Below are 20949 nucleotides of genomic sequence, written 5' to 3' on the forward strand. Positions count from 1 at the left end.
ACGTGACCATCTCAGCTCCACAAGGATTCGTTAGGAAACATTCTGAGAGGGTGAAGCGGTCCTAAACCGACCAATAGCTCTGCAGCCAGGAGCCAGGTGGATGTGCACGGTGGGGGCCGGGGCGTGTCTCCATTCCCTTTCTACACCTGCCTGCCTCCCTCCAGTCCCCAGTCCTACATCCTGTCACTAAGACCAGCTGCAGGGAAGCTATCGGTCATTCACACCTTGGTATAATCTAACTTAATGTGCGACTCTCTGGGGGTGTCTGGCCTTTAGTCCTTAGTTCTGGCGGTTCCGTTAAGGCCAGTTCTGATCCGTGTGGGAGCAGAACATTCAGGACTGAAGGGGCTACCTGCTCATCACACCTGAGCCCACGAGGACAGTCAGGCTATTGCCAGCCTCGTGTCTGACAGAGGGGGTCCTGCAGCCCCACGAACACCTGGGGTTTGTGTGGAGCTGAGCTAAGTGCGGGCTTTGAGCAGCTCTGTCCCCGTCGAGGGGTCCCACCTCTAGCTGTTACAGGCCTGGTGCTGCCAGGTGCTCCGCAGATGACCCTCCAGTCCACACAGTGAGGTGGGGAACGGTCTCCTGACTCTGCAGTAGAGGAAACGAGCTCAGAGAGGTCAGACGGCCACCCCACACTCGCGCAGCCTGCAAATGGCAGTGCCACACTTGAACTCGAGTCGGCCTGGCTGGGACCTCACCTCCACACCCCCTGCCAGCCTGAACCCTTCATGGTGGGGGGAGGTGTTGAGAGTAACCTTCATCCCGGAGCACACCCCAGCTAACAGTACAGGCAAGCTCCAGGGACAGGCTGAGCGCCGGCTAGCGAAGGCTGGAGCCCAGGCCTGCGTAGAGGGGACCGCCCACACGGGGCGCCCGAGCGTCCGCCGAGGGGAGGGCCCACAGCCACGCCCGTGTCTGCACGCGCCCACCACCCTGCAGCCAGACCTCCCCCGGGCTCCGGATCCCTGCCCCCCAGTGAATCCTTCCCAGTCTTTCCCCCCAGAGACCGGCGCCTCCCCCACGCCTTCCCCTCCCACTCAGGGCTCGGCTTCTCCTGCCTGCCCGGCTTCTCCCACCTCCCAGATCTGTTCCCACCAGGACTCCCAAAGGTCTCCCCGCCCAACCCAGTACACACTCCTGGCTTCACCTCCTGGCCTGCTCCCGACACTCGGCTCTCCCTTCTTGAGTCTCAGCGCTCTCCCGGGTCTGCCCACGCGCCCACGTTAACCTTTGTCTTCCTCTAACGCCCCTTTCCCGCCGTCGGCCCCGGGAGCGCCGCTGCTCCCCAGGGTTTGCCCTTCACTCACAGACCTTCTCAGCCAGCACCCCCTCCTTGCGAGCCCGTCCGCCTCAGAATCCCGGCTCCCACCCACCAACCAGTGACCCCCAGCCCTGACTCCCCCTGCTAGACCCACATTCCGCTGCCACGGGCTGCTCTTCCTGAACATCACCGGAGCTTTGAAATTCAAGTTTGTGTCTTTCCAGATACAATACGAGGGACTTACCCGGCAGTCCAGTGGTTAAGACCTTCCAGTGCCCGGGCTGGGGGAGGGGAGTCAGATGCAGGTTCGATCCCGGGTGGAGGGAGCTAAGCTCCCACCGGCCTCACAGCCAAAACACTGAAACATAAAACAGAAGCAATATTGTAACAAGTTCAATAAAGACTTTAAAAATGGTCCACATCCCCCACCCCCCAAAAAAAGATGCAATGTGTTGGGTGCTTTCTGGAGCCGGGCAGCTCACAGCTGCCCAACGGCACCCAGTAGCCTCGCTGCAGGGACCTCCCCTCCTGCCTCTCCCAAGCTGCACGCGTCACCGTCTGCCCTCCGCAGCTTGTTCCCCGATCGTCCTGATAGTCTTAATTTTATTCAATAATACCACCATCGGCGCAACCACCCAAGCTGGAGACCTGGAAGCCATTTTGTTACCGAGCCCAAGCTCCTACTGCTCGCCACACAACAGGCCAATCGAGAGACAAGTCGTTGGGGCAAAGAAATGGCGACTCTATTCGGAAAGCCAGCAGACCGAGAGGGCAGTGCACCAGTGTCCCAAAGACCCGTCTCACCCGGGTTGGAATTCAGGCTGCTGTTATACTAAAGGGGAGGCGGTGTGTTCGGTTGTTGCCAACTTCTTGGTGCCAGGAGTCCTTTGTTCTTACAGCTATCCACATAGGGCAGGTCATGATGTTTCTATAAACCTCAAACAAGGAAATTCCCTGGTGGTCCAGTGGTTAGGACTTGGTGCTCTCACTGCTGTGGCCTGGGTTTAATCCCTGGTGGGAGAACTACGATCCCCCAAGCCGCGCCTCTCAGACAAAGAAAGAAAAAAAGAAAAACCTCCAACAAGGCAAATGTTACTCTCTCTTCTGCAACTTTTTATCTCTATATGCATGAAAAGTGTTACACCCTTAAAGGTCAGAGCCTTGAGAATGGGCTGTCCTGTATATTTCAGGCTATAGGCAACCTTAACTTGTAGCAAAAGCAATAGAATACAAAGGTTAAAATAAAAGAAACAGATCCACCGTGGAGTCAGGTTTGTTCATCCCTGTTCCAGTTTTTGACCCCTCCAAGCTCCTCTGTCCTCTCTACCTAGAGTTCTCGGCCAAGTCTCTTTGATGGGGGAGACTCTCCCAGACTTCAACACTGAGTCAGAGCCCACCTCTGCCAGGAAGCCTTCCCTCACCACCACCACCCCTCCCCCAGCTTCGATGGTGCCCCTTCAAACGTGCATGGCGCCCTCTGTACGTGGAGGGGTGTCGCTCTAACTGTTCCACAAAGGCAAAGACTGGGCACCGCTCCTGCCTGTGCACGATGCCCAGCACATAGTAGGGCCTCGATCATTGTCGGTTGAGTGACCGAACGAATGCTGACCTTGGCATGATCACGTGGGGGAACTCCTTTTGCTCCACCTGGAGAGGCTCAGGCACAGCCCCGTGTGGCCTCACCCCCAACCAAGGGCGGGATCTCGGGGCACTTGTGGGGGCGGGTCTCTCCGTGAGGCTGCCTCACCCTCCTGCCCGCCGGCCCCGGCCTCTCAGACTCGGCTCAGAGCCTCGGCCTCCCTGCCTCACGCGCCCTGCGCAGGGCACCTGGGGGACGACTGGCCGAGGAGCTGCAGCTGTGTGAGTCCTCGGGGTCCCCCACCCTGCCTGGTCAACCCCGACCTCGTCCCTTCTTCTCCAGCCCTCAGGGGGCGGGGGCTAGGCTTGGCTCCGGGCGGTCAGCCCCTGCCCCCCAGCAAGGGTGTTGGGATCACAGTGTGGCTGCCAAGCCTGATGGGTCCTCTGGGCCCCTGCCCTGGCCGGGAGGGACCACAGCTGCCGGTGTGTTTTCCTGGGTGTACGTCAGGGTGTGTGATTGCGTGTGTGCATCTGTGTATACGTGTGTGTGTTATGTGTGTCCCTGCATGTTTGTGCGGGTTTGTGTATGTGCACCGGTGGGTGTCTCTGCATGTAGACACTTGCCTTCTGTGTATGCGCATCTCTGCATGTGTCTCCTTGTGTGTGCTCACGCGTGAGTGCACACACACGTACTCCCACCGTCCTGCAGAGTGAAGCTGTGGGCAGATACCTTCGGCAGGGACCTGTATGACACTGTCACCAAGTACTCGGGCTCCCTCCTGCTGCAGAAGGTCAGTGACCGCCCCCCCTCACCCTGGGGCTCCCGGGGCAGCTGGCGTTAAGCCGTCCTGGTGGAGAAGCAGGATGTCTGGGTGTGAGGGCTCTTGGGGGTCATCTAACCCAACCCCCATTTCAGATAGGGAAACTGAGGCCCAGAGAAGGGAATGATTTGCCCAAGACACAGAGCAAGTCGGGGGGTGGGGTGCACAGTACGGCCGGGTGGCCAAGAGTGCAGTGTCAGCTCAGGGGCCTGGGGAACCCACGCCTAGAAGGGATGGGGGGAAGGGATGGTGGGGTGAGCAACAAAGGGGAGAAGAGGCAGGAGCTGGTGGACCGGACACAGGCCTGCTGCCTCGGGGCAGAGAGAGGTCGGTGGGAAGACCCTCGGACAGAGAGCCGCCCACCCAGTGCTCGACCTGCCGCCACGTCTCCAAGCACTAGAGAGCCACCGGGGCCCAGTGAGTCCAGTCCGGCCCCGCCTGGCCCCTGGGCAGGAGCTGAGCTGCCTGTGCACAGGCTGACAGCCGGCTTCTCGCTCAGCCCCCACAAGCCCCCATCCCGCTGGTATCCCGACTCCCAGGCCGTGCCGAGGATGGCGCTGCCGTCCTGCTGCGAGCCGCTGAGATCAACAGTCACCATCTAAGCCTCACTGCAGCTTCAGCACCTCTCTCTAAGTGCTGCGGAAAGGGGAGCCTCTGGCTCTTATGGCCGTGCTTGTCCCCTCCCCCAGGCTGGGGGCCCGCTGTCCTGACCGCAGGGCCGCAGCAGCAATGCCGGCTCCCCTCGCCACCGCACACAGGCTCCCCCCACCCTGTGGCCGTTCTGGGTAAAAGCCTTGCACGTGACGCATCTTACAGTTTGGGGAACTGAGTAACTCGTGCCCAGGTGGCACCCAGGACACACGGTGAGGGAGTACCTCCCGGGGGCCCAGATGGCGACTCAGCGGCCCTCTTAATGCCCCCAGGCCCACTGGCCGAGAGTCAGGCAGCACCCACCCCTGCAGCGCATGGGGGGCACAGACACCACGAGCCTCACAGCCCCTGAGAGCAGCCCCTGCGCTGGCTGTGTGACCTCGGTCAAGCTCACGACCTCTCTGGGCCTCAACCTCCCTCTGAAGGATGTGAATCGGAGGACATCTGATAAGAGGTGTCTCTCGTCGGTTGTTGGGGGAGGTTTTACGAGGACGGAGGGCCGTGCTGGCCCCAGTGTGAATGCACCAGTGGGAGGATGGAGGCCGCCGGCAGCCGGGGATGGACGTCCAGGTACAAGACGACAGGTGTGTGTCTCTCCACGTCCCCTGAACAGAAATACAAGGACGTGGAGCCCAGTCTGAAGATCAAGGAGGTGGATGGCTTGGAGCTGGTGAGGAAGTTCTCAGAGGACATGGAGACCATGCTCCGCAGGAAAGTGGCGGCCGTCCAGGTGCTCAGGCCTGCGGGCTGATGGGACACGGAACCCCCTCCCTGAGCCCCTCTACACCACCTTCTCCTGCCTTGTAGCCCATGAGCCACAAGACCTTTGTAAAGGACGGGGTGGGGGGCAAGCGGAGAGTGGGGAGGGCCGGGCGGGCACCCTGCCTTAGGGAACAGCCTCCAGGGTTGGAGGGTCAACCACGGTGCTGAGAAGGACCTGCGTCAGGACCTCCGGTTCAGTGATGGGACAGAGCAGGGCAGAGTGAGGGCGTAGGAGTCACGGGCTGAGTGAATGGCGGGGGCTGGAGGGTGGGAGCGTAGGGGGGTGAGAGCGGGTGGCGTGAACTCCCTCTCTCCTCCCCCAGCCTCTCCCCTCCTGCCACACAGACCCGCCCTTCATGGCACCCAAGTGCTGCCCTGATGGGGGCCCAGGGCCCAGGTGTTTCGTCACTGCACAGCCACCTGCAGGTTGCCGGGGCCCCCTCTCCCACCTGTGACGATTTGCAGCCTCTTCTCTGCAGGCTTAGTTAGGGCAGGGGCTCTTAGCGTCAGGAAGCAATGAGGGATACCTGGGGACCACCCACAGCAGGGGAGGCTGACCCCCAGAGAAGCCAACACAGTAGTAACACCCGCCTCCTTCAGTCAGCTGGCCTGGGCGGAGTGCAGACACCGGGGCACAGGGATGCCTCTCTTTAGGTGCCAGCCCTCCTGGCGCCAGAGCACAAGAGGTCCTGAGACACCTCCAGAGCCCGGGGCGCTGGGCTCCGGGGGCTCCAGGGGCACCGCATCCTTTCCACGGCCTCAACACGGAAAACCAACCCGGGGGGCACTTGCTCTGTGGACCTTCTCCAAGCTTGAGGCCCTGCTCCCTGCTGGGGGTGCCCCCAGGGCCACAGCCACGGACCCTTCTATGAGGGTGCCCGTGGGGAAATTGCCTGGAGAGCGGCACTCAAATAATCTTTGCCCCATGGAATTTCTTCATCACATCTCGGCATTGGGGTTCGGGAGTAGGGAAGCAAGGAGGGCCCTCCCTCCTTGTTGGGGATAACGCTGGTTCTGCCCAGTGTACACGAGTGTAAATAGAGACCCGGAGGGCAGCGGCTCCCCCTGGCAAAGCCAGCTTAGGAGCTCTGGTCTCCTTTCCCCCACCCCCGGGTTTACTGAGGTATAATTGACAATCAAAAGTTGTGTATACTAAGATGTACAACCTGATGGCCCGATATACACATCCATTATGAAACAGTCACCCCAACCAAGCCAGCCACCTTATCCATCACTCACAAATGGTAATTGTATTAAGGATACAATGCATTAAGGATAAATGGTATTTTCCTCCCTCCCTTCCTTCTTCCCTCCCTCCCCACCCCTTTCTTTCTTTTTGTATGAGAGGTGAGAACGCCCAAGAACAACCCTCTTAGCAAAGGTCAAGCACACCCTACAATATTGTCACCTAAGCCACCTTGCTGTGCATCAGCTCTCCACAATTCACTCATCTTGCACAGCCGAGACTCTGTACCCCTCGACCAGCGCCCATTTCACCCTCCCTCAGACCCTGGCAACCGCCATTCTACCCTCTGTTTCTAGGAGTTTGACTAGTTTAGATCCACAGTAAGTGACTCCATGCAGTATGTGCCTTCCTGCATCCAGCTGATTTCACTTGGCCTGACGTCTTCCAGGTGCACCCAGGTTGTCACAGATGGACCAATTTCCATTTGGAAAGAGCCCAAATGTCCACCAGCTGTTGAGCAGATAAACAAAAAGTGGGCTATCCATAAAATGGAATATGATTCAGAAATAAAAAGAAATAAACAGAAAGTGGGCTATCCATAAAATGGAATATGATTCAGAAATAAAAAGAAATGATCCCACGTGCCTCAGAGCAAGTAAGCCCGTGCACCACAGCTACTGAGCCCGTGGGTCACAACTACTGAAGCCCGTGCTCCTAGAGCCCGTGCTCCGAAACAAGAGGAGCGCCACTCGCCGCAACTGGAGAAAGCCCGCACGCAGCAACGAAGACCCGACGCAGCCAAAAGTAATAAATAAATTAAATAAATAAATTACTAAGAAAAAAAGAGAAATGAATACATGTTAAACATGTCTGATACATGTTAAAATATGGATGAACCTTGGAAACATTGTGCTAAGTGAGAGACTCCAGACACAGAAGGTCAAACACTGGCTGACTCCACCTTTGGCTGCTGACTGTGTACAGACTGAATACAGAGGGAGAGAGACACACAGACACACATTTTAATAGACTCTATTTCTTAAAGCAGTTTCAGGTTGACAGCAAAATTGTGAAGAAAGTACAGAGAGTTTCCATTTACCCCCCTCCACAAACACAGCCCCCCCAAAACTATCCACACGCCCACCAGACGGTGTGTTTGTACAATTAACGAACCTACGCTGACACGTCATTGTCACCCAAAGTCCGCAGTCTGCATGACGGTTCGCTCTCGGTGGTGTACGTTCCGGGCGTTTGGACAAACGTATGACGACGTGTCTCCATCATCAGAGATCACACAGAGTAGTTTCCCTGCGCTAAGAAATCCTGCTTGCCGGCTACTCATCCATCCCTCCCCACAAACCCCTGGCGACCACTGACCTTTGTGCTGTGTCCCTAGCCTCACCTTCCCCACAATGTCATGTAGCTGGAAGGACTCAGTGTGTCACCTTTCAGACTGGCTTCCTGTCCCTGTGACATGCACCTGCCTTCGGGCTACTGTGACTCGTGACGCTGTGAGCATTCGTGCGCAGGTGCTGGTCCGAGAGTCTGTCCCCAGTTCTCGCGAGTGGGCCCTGGCAGTGGACCTTACGGGGCCTCTGGCCTCCTTCCCGCACTGACTCTCCCCTTCCCATCCCCGCCCGCAGAATCTGGTCGAGGCTGCCGAGGAGGCCGACCTGAACCACGAATTCAACGAGTCCCTGGTGGTGAGTCGTCCCCTCCCACAGCCCTGGGAGGTATGGTGCCTAATGTCCCAGCGCCCCAGGGGCTGGGGCCGCCTGAGGGTGGGACATGGGGTGGGAATTGCATAGGCCCGGCTCCATCTTTCAATGTGCACCGGTTTGTATGACGCTGTAGAGGTTTCATTCTGAACCACTGTATCTGAGGAGACATTTATGGCTGGCCAGAGGCCAGGCTGCAGGCCTTCTCTTCAGAGGGAAGCCCCCTGCAGGGACCCCCATTTTGTCCCCCAGGAGCCCTCCCCCCCTGCAAGATCTCGGGGTGCTGGCCAGGCTGCCTCCATCTGTCCACCTCTCCCTGAATCTGTGTCCGCCTGTCAGTCTCCAGCGCTGGCTGCGTCCACATACGCCAAAGTGGGGACTGAAGCCATAATCTAGACAGTTTACACCAAAACCCAGAAGAACCAACCATCCGATCCAATGTCTGGATGGGTATTTGCCCCGAATCAGTGATCGTGGCCGGAATCCTCCGCCAGTGTGGACGTGGCGGTCAGTCTGTCCGATATCCATCACGTGTGACGCTCTCTCTCTCTCTCTCTCCCCTTCCCCTCCCTGGGCCCCCTGCCCTCCCGTCTTCTCGGTGTCGCCCTAGTTTAACTATTACAACTCTGTCCTCATCAATGAGAAGGACGCAGGCGGAGCCTACGTGGAGCTGGGGGCCGAGTTCGTCCTGGAGGCCAACGCGCACTTCAGCGACCTGCTGGTGAACACGTCTCTGAGCAGCGTGCAGCTGCCCACCAATGTCTACAACAAAGGTGACCGCCAGGACCCCAGCCCGCAGCCCCGCCCGGAGCAAACGGAGGTCCCTGGGGAGGGGGAAGAGGAGTGCGGGTGTGGACAGCAGTCGTGGGCGGCGTCGCTGCAGGCTGTGGGCACACGGGGGGGTGTGTGTGTGTGTGTGCACGCGTGTTCCGCGGGGGAAGACTGATCTCGTTTCCCCTGCACTTCCTCCTATAATCGTACCCTTCAGACCCGGATATTTTGAATGGAATCTACATGTCCGAAGCCTTGAACCCTGTCTTTGTGGAGAACTTCCAGAGAGACCCGACGCTGACCTGGCAGTACTTTGGCAGCTCGACAGGGTTCTTCCGCATCTACCCAGGTGAGGCCGCTGGGAGGCATCTCCACGGTCCTCGGGGCTCCGTCTCTGGGAACAAGGCGACGGAGGCACTGGAGATGGACCCTGGTCCAAAAGCGCCTCCAACCCCCCTCCGTCCCCTTCACAACCTGATAAGCACACTTTCAAGCTGATGAAGGAATGAACAAATGACGCCTCGGTAAGCAGCCAGTAAGCGCCCACCTGGACGCTTGTCCTGTGAGAAGCACATGGGAGGCGGAAAGGAGGGCAAAGCAATTCCCATCTTCACTGGAGAAGTGGGGCAGAGTCACTCATTCAGCAGCGGGGAAGGAAGCGTCACAGGCTAGCGGCCAACCCAGCAGGCAGCGGGGAAGCCCCCTTGTCTACCAACGAACAGAAAACGGAAGCCCCTTCCACGGGGCCTCCAAGAGCGCTGCCTTCTTTTATTTCTCATTTAAAACAATTCACCACCACAGCTCATGCCCACTCGTCTTATTTTAGCCCCCTGTCCAGAAAGCCTTAATATTGCCCTGTTTTCTGAGATAGGAACCGGAAGGTGTGGCTGGCCAGGGTTCTGGACCTCCTCAATCAATAGAAATTGACAAGAGGCCAGACAAGAAACTCAGGCAAGGCTTTACTGGGGCCCCTGCTGCGGCAGAGAGAGTGAGAACAACAGGTTCCCTTGCTCACCCCCTGTGGGGTGTAGGGGCGAGGCGAGCTGGTTCCTTATATGGGGTGAAGGTAGGGGTGTGTCCAGGGGTCGGGCTGGACGGGCGGCTTAGGTGTTTTGCCCACCCCTTTCTGGTGTTGAGAGCAGGGGGCATGCCCAGTACCCTGCTTTTGCTCCCAGCCCTTCAGAAGTGGCAGTTGGGTTTTTTTGGTCTTTTTGTATCGTGTTGTCCATAATTTGCCCCAGCTCTGCAGGCACGCAGGTATTTTTAGTCCTTCATAGTTTCTTTGTTGCTGGAGGAAACGTCTCTCCAGGTGCAAGCACTGCAGCAGAGGGTCCCAGGTGCCAGGTCCCAGCCTGTCTCAAAGGGTCCTGAGGACAGCCATGTGTGTCCCCTGGGCCTCTCTTAGGAGGAGCACAAAGTGACCTCAGGGCTCACCGGTCTCCCTCAGTGGTACCTCTTGTCTCTGCCCAAATCCACAACAAGCCATTTGGTTCTTTTCCTGTTCTCTGGAGTCTTGATGAACAAGTTCATCCCTCTTCCATGGAACAGCCCTTCAGATGCTTGAAGACAACTCCCATGTCCCTCAAGCCTTCCCCAGGGTGGAAATCCCGCCACATCGGGGCTTCCAGAGCCGTCAACTTGTGTGCAAGCACAAAACTTGCCCATTTGTAAACCAGGTTGTCGCTGTTGCTGCTGAGTTGCAGGAGTTCTCTATACATTCCGGATATTTCCTCCCATTCTATGGGCGGCCTTTGCACTCCGTCGACTGTGTCCTCTGATACACGGAAGTTGTTGCCTGTGCTTTCTGGTGTCAGCGTAGTGTTTTAGTTATTGTATTGTCTGCTTCTCAATATTTTTGTATTCCCCTGTGATTTCTTCTTTGATCTCTCAGTTATTTAACTGTGTGCTTTTTAAATTTCCAAATACATAGGGATTTGATATTTATCTTTTTAGTATAAATTCCTAGTTCAGTTGCTTTGCAGTCAGAGGACACAGTGTATGTGGTACTGAATATATGAAGTTAGCTGGGATTTAGTTAATAGCCTAGTATGTCATCACGTTGTGTAAATATTCCATGTGTGCTTTAATCGCTGGATGAAAACTTCTGCTACGTCATTAGATCAGGCTTGTCAACCGTATTGTTTAGATTTTCTGTGTCTTTGCTGGTGTTGTGTCTGGTTGACTCTTGTTAGCCCTTATGACACCTTTTAAGTCTGTTTTGTCGGTATTCATAGCGTGATACCAGTATGTTCTCAGTTGGTATTTGCCAGACATATATATTTTTTTTCCATCCTTTTACTTCCAATCTTCTATGTCATTTTGTTTTAGCCATATCTCTTGAAAATAGCTTATAGCTTTTTAATTTTTATGCAAACTGACAACCTCTTTTACCATTTCGCAAGTTAAGCACATTTCCATGTATTATGTTGATATATTTGGACATGCTATTATCTTATTTTTTAAATTTCTACTCATCCCTCTAGTTCTATGTTTCCTTTCTTTGTCTTTTTTAATGATTTATGTTTTTTGATAAATCTCCCCTACCCCTTCCTTCTCTTTTTTCTGTCAGTTTGGAGCTTATTCCTCTGTTCCCATTCTTTTAGTAATTAGCCCTGCTGTTTTATCAAGCTTTTTTTTTTTTTTTTTTTTTTGCGGTACGCGGGCCTCTCACTGCCGTGGCCTCTCCCGTTGTGGGGCACAGGCTCCGGACGCGCAGGCTCAGCGGCCATGGCTCACGGGCCCAGCCGCTCCGCGGCATGTGGGATCTTCCCGGACCGGGGCACGAACCCGCGTCCCCTGCATTGGCAGGCGGAGTCCCTCAACCACTGCGCCACCAGGGAAGCCCTCAAGCATTTTTAACATGCGATATAACAATTAAAATACTATTTCCACCCTCCTCGCAGTCAAAAAAGGGCTTTAGAACTCTCCCACTTGCACCTCCACCTCCCCACCCTGACTTATTTTCATCTAATGTTTCCCTGTTTTTATCCCTGCAAATTGGATACTCTCACTGTTGATATTTGATACAAATACCCCTTGTGTGAGTTCCCAGGCGCTCTCTCTAGGTTCTGGGAAAGCAAGGCCACAGCAATGAACATCACTCCCACAAGACTCCTAGGCGAGCAAAGCTTTTTCATCGAAAGGAGAGCTGGTGCAGCAGAAGGAGGGAAAGGGCGCCAGCTCCCTGGGGACGTCTAGGGAGGGGGGTTAAAGGCCGCGCCGGGGAGGGTGCAGGAGCCTGATCAGCTCGTGCTCGATTCTCGGGTTGGTTGGCGTCCGGTGAGGTTTCGAGCCTCGTCCACCTGGTTTCAGCCAGTCTGGGGCCCACGTGCCCGCGGTCAGCAGTTCTCATCGGTGGTGTCTGCTTCCTGCAGAAACAGCTTAGGAACATGTGCAGACCTTTCTCTGTGTCTCTCAGGGAACTGGGAGTTCGGTGACTCTGCTAGGTGGGGGGTGATCGCCCGCGTTGTCCTTTGGAAACCACGTACTTACATCAGTGGAGCAGAGACAGAGCTCATCTCTCACTCCTGTGGGTCTCTGTTCACCGAGCACTTTGCTTCACGGGGCCTGTGGAGCCCTCTTGCTAGAGGCCACCCCTCGGTCCTTTTCCACAACGGCCACGCTCTCGCCTCCCTGTCTCAGCAGCGCCCGTCATCCCGGGAGGACACGTCTCATGGTTCTTGCCTCGCTGCCTCTCACCCACAGGGGCCTGTTTCTGACGCACGTGGTGACCTTGGCTTGTGGGGCCCGACTTGGGAAAGCTTCCCTCGAGAGGGTTGACCTCTGTTTCTGCTCGGGGTTGAGGGCACCCCGCCCGGGACCACCAAAGCCCTCTTCTAAGGTTTGGGTTCAGAGCCAAGAACTTCCATCTCAGCTGCCCCTCTCCGTTGCTGTACCGGGAACTCGTGTCAGACCTGCCAGGCCCTGGGAAGGCCTGGCCTTGGGGAGCTTAGTCTTGTAGCCAAATCACCTCCCCCCGCAGCTAACAGGGAGGGCGCAAACACCAGCAGCTGATCTGCCTGGAGGCAGGTGGGCTGCAGCTCAGAGCCCCGGCTCTCGCCTGCTCTGTGCACGCTCTGCTGGATGGCAATGACGCTAAATAAAAGTCACACCCCTGGGCCTCCCCGTCTAGTTTGATGGGAAGTTTAGCCCCACCGATGAGTCCCAGGAACCACATGGCTGGGTGGGGGGGCGGGGTCCTACCTATGAAATTAACCCAACTCTGGATCGGGGCCGCTGGGAGGTGAGTGTCCCTCCAAGAGCCGGCCTCCCTCAGTTCACAGGGGCTGACCTACTGCCCTGGGGGTCCTGGCCGTGCCGGGTGTCAGCACCCAGGCGGAAGCTCTGGAGCAGCCTCTCGAGCCAGCGAAGAAACCAGACTTTCCTTCCCCAGGCATCAAATGGACGCCTGATGAGAACGGGGTCATCACCTTCGACTGCCGGAACCGCGGCTGGTAAGCGTCCCCGGGGCGAGGCCTCAGGGGCCAGCATCTTTCTGTAGCCTCGGATGTTGCCTCGTTCTCCTGCCCTGAGCGCACCCCCACCCCCAGGGCCGCAGGTAGAACTAATCCAACACAGGAGAAGAAGAGTGTCCTTCTGCATCCCTCTCCCCCGACCCCGTCCCCCCCGTCCCCCTACAGCTGCTCTGCTCCAACCCTGACCGCATGTGTCTCCCCTGCCCCAAACCTCCTCCCAGGGCTCTGAGCTGTCTTCGCACCAGGCTCTCCCCTCCGTCCTCGCCCCTCCTCTGGCAGATCTGTAACCCAGTCTGAGGGGGCATCCAGCTCCCTGCCTTCCCACTGCCAGCACCCCGGGACCAGGGCTGGTCCGAAACAAAGAGGACAAGGGTCACCATGAGCACTTGACCATTCGATGGGCACAGTCCCAGCCACGGCACCCGAAATGGCTCCAGAACTGAGTGGTTCCGGACCTGAGAAACCCCGGGCGTTGACCTGAACTTTGAGCCAGAGTCTGAATGGAAACCAGGGGGACCCGGTCGGCGGCGGTTCTGGCTCGGCTCTCCCACCGTCGGCCTGTCCCTTCCTTTCTGCTAAAGGTACATACAAGCTGCCACGTCCCCGAAGGACATCGTGATCGTGATGGACACGAGCGGCAGCATGAAGGGGCTGCGGATGGCCATCGCCAAGCACACGGTCTCCACCATCCTGGACACGCTGGGGGAAAACGACTTCGTGAACATCATCTCGGTAAACTCGCCTTCCCGTTCCAGAAAACCCGTCCTCTGCCTGCACCGGAATGACCTGTACTTACGGCCACCCGATGCTTCGTGCTGTGAAGGACCCTATCCCCTGAAGCTGGGACTCCCCACCCAAGACAGGCTTCCAGGCGTCCACAGTTTCTGAAATTACGTGGGAAACGCATATGTCCGTTTCTCGGAGTTGGTAGATTTACTCAGGTTCTCAGACGAGGCTGGGGTCCAGTCCAGATGAAGGGGTATCCGAGTAGATCCCTAACTCAGCCCCGCCCATGTGCCCTTGCCTGGCGCCACTGGGGAGAAGCCTCCTGCATCTGCAGGATGGGTGACCCCAGGGCCCTACTTCCATCCTCCCCAAATCCAGGCAGGTCGGGAGGAGGGGCCAGCAGCCCCTGGTCTTGCTTTCACAGCGACTCTCCTGAGGGTCGCTCCACCTGCCCCCAAAAGGTGATGAAGTGGAGGGACAAACAGAAGGAAATGGGAGAGGAGAGTTAGGTAACTCCTGGTCTCCGTGAGCCCCAGGGATGGACGGCACCCAGCTGGCCTCCTGGGAAGATGCCAAGGGCCAGGATTTGAGGGAGAACGTTTAGAGTTAAGGCTCTACTGTTCCCTCCCCTCTACTCAGAGAAAATTGCCCAAAACCTGGGGTCCCCCAAGGTCATATTACACAGGGGCCCGGGTGACCCCACCCCTGGCCCGCCGTGAGTTGCGAGCTCCGTCACTGGGCCCTGACTTTCCCAACTGATCTTGTGTGTTCTGCCCTCTGCAGTACAACGACTACATCCACTACATCGAGCCTTGTTTTAAAGGGATCCTGGTCCAGGCGGATCGGGACAACAGAGAGGTGAGTGTACCTGTGCTGGTCCAGCATCTCCATCCAGGGGTGAGGGTGGCCCTGCACCCGGCCACTCACACCCTCTCGGCTTACCCTGGGGGCATCTGAGAGACATCCGCTGCAGGGGTCCAGCCATGAAAGTAGGGGGTGGGTCCTGCAATCTTGTTCTTCTGGGTGAATAGCTCTGCGCAGCCTCTGAAAGTACGACCAAAGGGGAAGGTTCCCTGGTCCACTGACCGGCTGACCCTCCCTCATCCTCTTCCCCGGGACAGCACTTCAAACAGCTGGTGGACAAGCTGATGGTCAAAGGTGTAGGGGTCGTGGGCCAAGCCCTCAGTGAGGCCTTCCAGATCCTGCAGCAGGTACGGCAGCTGGCGGAGCAGGGGCGCTGGGGTGGTGAGGGGAGATGGGGAGTCATGGCCACGTCCTCCACGCAGTTCCAAGAGGCCGGGCAAGGAAGCCTGTGCAACCAGGCCATCATGCTGATCACCGATGGGGCCGTGGAGGACCACAGGACAGTGCTGGAGAAATACAACTGGCCGCACCGCAAGGTTCCTCCCTGGGCGGGTGGCCGGGGGCCGGGGGAGCGCCTCCTTCTGCCGTGTCCACACGCCCCACCCCGTGAGCCCCAGGCCCCGAGCGAGGGCACGGTAGAGACAGAAGACTGCTGGCTGTGAGCCCCGCCGGGCAAGCCTTCACGCCGGGCGGGCATCCCGGCGAGCCTGGGCCCCGGGCCCTTCCTGATGCAAAGGGGTGAAAGTGCGGAATCCAGAGACCCGGTCCCAGATTCAGACACAGACACGGTCAGACCTCTCGCAGCCGGGACTCTGCTGAGTCCGCCGTGTCTCGTCCACCAGGTCCGGCTCTTCACTTACCTGATCGGGAAGGAAGTAAGTTTTGCTGACCGCTTGAAGTGGATCGCGTGCAATAACAAAGGTGGGTGACGCCACGTGAGGCAGGGCGTCCGGCGGCCTCACCTGAGCGCAGGTGGGAGGGCATCCCAGCTTTGTGGGAGCTGGGCCTCCCACAAAGGGACCCAGAGCAAAGGTGACAGCATCCGCCCCCCTCCTGCTGAGACAAAGCAAGACCCATGTCGATCGCTCCCTGCGGGGCTCTCACCCCCGTGACACCTCCCGCAGCGCGCCTGGAGGTGGTGACTCCCGTTCTGCTGTCTCTTCAAATAAGCCTTATCCAGACTGCCACACGGAAAACCATGTAGACATGGGCCCGACCTTTCAATGTCAGTCGTCTCTGATGTCCAGCCTCCGTTCCTGCTGCTGCAGATGAAGCCCGTGTGCTCTGTTTCTGCTCCAGACAAAAGGCAGAGACCGTCATTTTCTTTAGATTAAGGTTTTGTGTGTGGCAGCCCTCATCTGTCTCTGGCCAGAACCCAAGACCCGGGCCTCGAGGTGCCGACTCGGGTTCCTCGATCCCAGCAGGACATCCGAGAACCTGCTGTGGGTGGCTGACTCTCCCGGCCCTAGTGGGTCGACGTGGTCAGGAAGGCCCGGTCCAGTCGGGGAGGCGCACACATGAGCATCCGGGACGGGACCTCTGCATCGCGCTGAGGGGCAGCGGGGCACAGGCTGCCCAGGGTTCTGGGCGAGGGGCGAGCCCTCCGCGTTTGGGGGGTCCAGGCGGGCCTCCTGAAGGACAGGGTTCTAAGGTGAGACAGAAGGAAGTGGTAGGAGTGAGTCAGATGCAGAGAGCGGGGAAGGATGTTCTGGGCCGAGGGAAGGGCATGGTCAAAGGGTCCCAGACAAGAGGCACCCTGGGAATGAAAGCTGTCCCATTCCCCAGAGCTGGCGACAGTGTTCTGTGGGAGGTGACGAGCGGTCACGTGATAAATCGTCACAGCCTTGTAAAGCATTTGCTCTTTTTTTTTTTTTTTTTTTTTTGCGGTACGCGGGCCTCTCACCACTGTGGCCTCTCCCATTGCGGAGCACAGGCTCCGGACGCACAGGCTCAGCGGCCATGGCTCACGGGCCCAGCCGCTCCGCGGCACGTGGGATCCTCCCGGACCGGGGCACGAACCCGCGTCCCCTGCATCGGCAGGCAGACTCTCAACCACTGCGCCACCAGGGAAGCCTGGCATTTGCTCTTTTAAATACCGCCTCAGCTGCGGCCCCCTCCCAGTAACTGAGGGACGACAGCAGTCAGGGAAAGGAGGAGGTGGGGCTCTCAGAAAACAGACCCGGGACAGAGCTGCCTGCAGGCACCGCTGAGGACAGCCCTGCAGGGAGTGAGGGGTGGCCTCGCGCCCTGAGTTGAGGCCCTGCTTCTCGGGCAGGGGGAGCCTCAAGGTTCTGCCAAGTCCAGCCAGGGCCAGGCCTTCGTGCCCCCGCAGCACCACTGGCCTCCAGTTGCCCCGGGAGAGGACAGCCTTGGGGAAAGTGGTACCTAGCGGCCCAGGGCAGCTCCCAGCCAGGGGCCCAGCCAAGAGCCGTCGCGGCTGGGGGTGCGCAGGCCCTGCATCCACAGCCATCCGCCCCTCCCCTCCACAGGCTACTACACGCAGATCTCCACTCTGGCAGATGCTCAGGAGAACGTGATGGAATACCTGCATGTGCTCAGCCGGCCCATGGTCATCAACCACGACCATGACATCACCTGGACGGAAGCCTACATGGACAGCAAGGTGGGGCCCCCAGCGAGTGAGAGGTGACTCCTGGGTTGGGAGTGGGGTGGGCAGAGCACGTCCTGGAGAGACACTGGGGGAGCGACACCTTGGCCCGGGAGCCCCGGGAGCAGACCACCCCCCCAGGGCCGCACCCCCGTGGACAGAGCCGTCTGCTGCAGACTCATCCCTCCCTTTTCCCATAATCCTCACCTGCTCTGGGAAGAAAGGGGGCCAACCAGTGATTCAGGACACTACGGCTTAACCAGCGGCCTCCCTCAGGGCCCAAGTTTCCAGCAAGACCTCCTGTAGTTCTCCCCCATGCAGGACCAGACACGGAAGGTAGACAGTCAGATGAGATGTCAGGGAAGGGACCTTTCTGACACGCCTCAAACCCAACACAGACGCAGACACCTGCTCCAGCAGCGTCATAGCAGGCTGGGATTAAGAGACATCTGGAAATAGTGGCTTCGATAGGAGAGAAGTGTGTGTCCCCCTCACGTAAAAGGGGACACGTAAAAAGTGGATGACGAGCCCCCTGGCCCCTTCCCGCTGCCCCCTGCCCCCTGCCATCCCTGGGGTCCACACAGTCCAGGTGGCTAGTGGGGTCAGGACGACTGCGGACGAATTCTAGGCTTCAGGTGGAGGAAGGGAGGGGTGCACACCCCACCTTTAAGAGAAATGTCCAGGGACTCTTACCTGACACTTAATCTGGCATCTCAGTGACCAGAACCTGTCCCCTGTTGACTCCTCGGCCTGTCCTCTTGCTGTCTGAGCCTCTGTTTCTGGGCTCATGCACAGATGGGCTGGTCCCACGGGTGCACCCTCATCCTTGGCATGGCCGAGACCAGAGGCCTGGGTGAGCCTGGGTGTGCTCAGGGGCTGGGCCGCATACTCGGGGCTCTGGGGCCCCCTCCGGCTTAGGGCTTCATTCGCTAAGTGACGTCAGCCCGCTCCCCTGTCCGGCCTTCCCCGTCCAGCCTTTCCCCCAGCTGTCTTCATGCAGAGAAGGGAAGCCTCCTTGGGGATTTCTTCCTCCCGTTGGAAGGTGCCCCTGAGTTGTGGTTGAAGTGGCGGCTTGGGTCCCCAGTCTGTGGACACTGCCCTTCGCTCGTCCCCCTGACAGCTCTCTACCCGCAGGCGCAGAGCATGGCGCTGCTGACCACCGTGGCCATGCCTGTCTTCAGCAAGAAGAACGAGACGGTAAGTGTCTGCTCACGAGCGGCTGCCCGGCTTAGAGCTCCAGCCGCTGCCTGGCGTCGTTAGACCTGTGGCTCTTGACGTGGCCTCAGAGCCGCCTTGGGAGGGTTTAAGGTCAGGTTCAAGGCCCTGTGCCCAAGTAGCCATGCCAGAATCTCTGGGTCGGGAGGGGATGGGGCAGGGGCCACACTTCCCGAAGCCGCCCCGTGATTCTGTTCATCCAGCCTGGCGCTGACCCGCTGCTCTGGACTTGGGACCCTGGCTTGGGGATCAGGGCCAGAGGGGTCACCTGCCAGGCTTCCGGCAAAAGCACACGGAACCTGCTAGTGTGGGCAGGCCCTGGCTTGTTCGTAAAGGCTCTGGTGGGGAGTGTGGGAGCCGTCCGTCCTCTACCTGGCCAGGGAGTATTCCCTCACGGGCCCTGGGCGTTTCAGGGCCCCTAGATGAGGGGCCCTGGGATCCCAGTACTTCAGCCTCTCCTGTGAAAGCTCATATTTCATTCAACTTTGTAGTTCATTTAAATATTAAACTTAAATGTTAATACTGGACATTAATCTTCCCAGCGGCTGAGATTACTCCTGGGGCCTCTTCTAGTAGGTTCTAGATTTTTATTCCAGGGAGCTCTGCCTAAAATCTAACTGCAGAGGAAAGACCACCTTAGGTCCAAGTGGCTTCCTCTTCCGGGCTCTGGAAAGGCCGTGGGTTCAGTTTGGCCTCGTGCATGGGAAGCCTGGTCTCCCCTGAAGCTGGCATTTCCTTCCAGCGATCCCACGGCATCCTCCTGGGTGTGGTGGGCTCTGACGTGGCCCTGAGAGAGCTGATGAAGCTGGCGCCCCAGTACAAGGTGAGCCCGGTCAGGCCCCCAGGTAGGGTCACGGGCCTCCCAGGAGCCACCCCACCAGGCTCTGGAGGCTCCCTGCAGGCAGTGCAGCCAAGCTCACAGCTGGGACGGGGCCTGCGGCCGCCCCTCAGCCCCACCCCAATGTCACACCCCCGACGCCCTATTCCCCCTCCCCGGACACCCCACCCCCAGACATCCCCCCATCCTGCCCCCCACATCCCACCCCCGGACATCCCGCCCTTAGAGACGTTTGGGCACAGAGCAGGGGAACCGAAACTTGGGCCCCTGGGACGCTTGGTCACGGCAGCTGCGACGTGCTCTGTGGCCTTCGGCACGTCTGTGCCGTCCTGGTCCGCCTGCGCACCACGCAGCCCCATCTGGGGAGGAGCGAGGCTGTGTAATCAAAGCCCCAGAGCAGTGGTGGAAGGAGGCAGGTGGTGACGTTCGTTGTTATGGTCACTGCCGACTGGAGCAGCTGGAGCAGAATTCAGAGTGAGCGGCTGGAAGCTGCCCAGCTTGTTCATACTGTCGCCAAAACGGGGCTGTGAGAGGTGGTCTTCCCGCCCGTGGCCCCGCCCCCTGCCCGGCCCCAGTCCTCCTGCACAGATACCCCCTGACCCCTCCATCCCTGTCTTCCTAGCTCGGGGTGCACGGCTATGCCTTTTTGAGCACTAACAATGGCTACATCCTCTCACATCCTGACCTTCGACCCCTGGTAGGTACCGATCCTATTTGCCTCGGGGGTCTTAACTGTGCGGGATGTGGGGGTAGTTCATACAGACGGTTAAAACAACGAACACGCCTTCAGCTCCATTTAAGAACCCGATGGACTACAAGAAAAAAATTAAGTCATGGTCCCTGTTTTCAAATTGCTTATGATCTAGCAGGAGAGACAAGGCAGAAATGCACGAACTGGTAGCAGCCAGTCTGCAGGGAGCCTGTCATGAGTGTGCAGTGTCCCTGGAGGACCCGTGCCCTTCCCCGTTGTCACCCCGTCAGTCACCCCACGCTCTGTCTTGGAGTCTGACCGTGTGTCCCCAGATCGCCAGGGGCCACCCCAAGGGCGTAAGTGCCAAGTTAACACTACAAACGGCAGGAGGCGTCCCCCACGAGCTGGGGAGCAGAGCTGAGGCTGCCCTGAGGATGTGTCCCCAGGGCTCCTGCCCCCTTCCAGCTCCCTCCATCCCAAGGCGGGAGCCCATGGCGTTTTCACTTGCGTTCAGATGAGCGGCCGAGGCCAGGAGAGAAAGCAGCAGCCTTTTATCTAAGGTGCTGCCTCCCCGGCCGGGGGGCTCCCCGAGACCTCCATCCGTGGCAGTAGTGGCCACACCTCCCAGTGTGGTTGTTGGGAAGCGGGGAGGGGAGTTGGGGTCCCAGCGGCATCGCGACCCTTCCCCTCCACCAGTCTCCTCTGGAGTCAAGGTTGGCACTGAGGACAGCAGCACCGCGGGCGCCTTTCCGAGCTCTCTCCTGCCCAGGTGCCACGG

At 58.5% G+C, this 20949-nt stretch overlaps 1 protein-coding gene across 1 annotated transcript in view; it reads left to right on the top strand.

The window, feature by feature from the left end:
- CACNA2D4 (calcium voltage-gated channel auxiliary subunit alpha2delta 4) overlaps positions 1 to 20949 on the top strand; it is a gene marked incomplete at both ends in the record, with an annotated part of 97063 nt that overhangs the window by 15961 nt on the left and 60153 nt on the right. Inside the window, 15 exons of the mRNA XM_082665219.1 lie at positions 3555 to 3636; positions 4931 to 5047; positions 7909 to 7968; positions 8594 to 8756; positions 8972 to 9103; positions 13148 to 13208; positions 13811 to 13961; positions 14739 to 14813; positions 15077 to 15166; positions 15242 to 15355; positions 15662 to 15740; positions 17309 to 17458; positions 18548 to 18624; positions 19385 to 19465; positions 20103 to 20177. Of these exons, the coding sequence (XP_082521345.1) occupies positions 3555 to 3636; positions 4931 to 5047; positions 7909 to 7968; positions 8594 to 8756; positions 8972 to 9103; positions 13148 to 13208; positions 13811 to 13961; positions 14739 to 14813; positions 15077 to 15166; positions 15242 to 15355; positions 15662 to 15740; positions 17309 to 17458; positions 18548 to 18624; positions 19385 to 19465; positions 20103 to 20177 (1507 nt within the window). The remainder of the gene's footprint in view (positions 1 to 3554; positions 3637 to 4930; positions 5048 to 7908; positions 7969 to 8593; positions 8757 to 8971; positions 9104 to 13147; positions 13209 to 13810; positions 13962 to 14738; positions 14814 to 15076; positions 15167 to 15241; positions 15356 to 15661; positions 15741 to 17308; positions 17459 to 18547; positions 18625 to 19384; positions 19466 to 20102; positions 20178 to 20949) is intronic.

Source organism: Grampus griseus (assembly GCF_964374135.1).
Source record: "Grampus griseus genome assembly, chromosome: 11".
Classification (NCBI taxonomy): domain Eukaryota; kingdom Metazoa; phylum Chordata; class Mammalia; order Artiodactyla; family Delphinidae; genus Grampus; species Grampus griseus.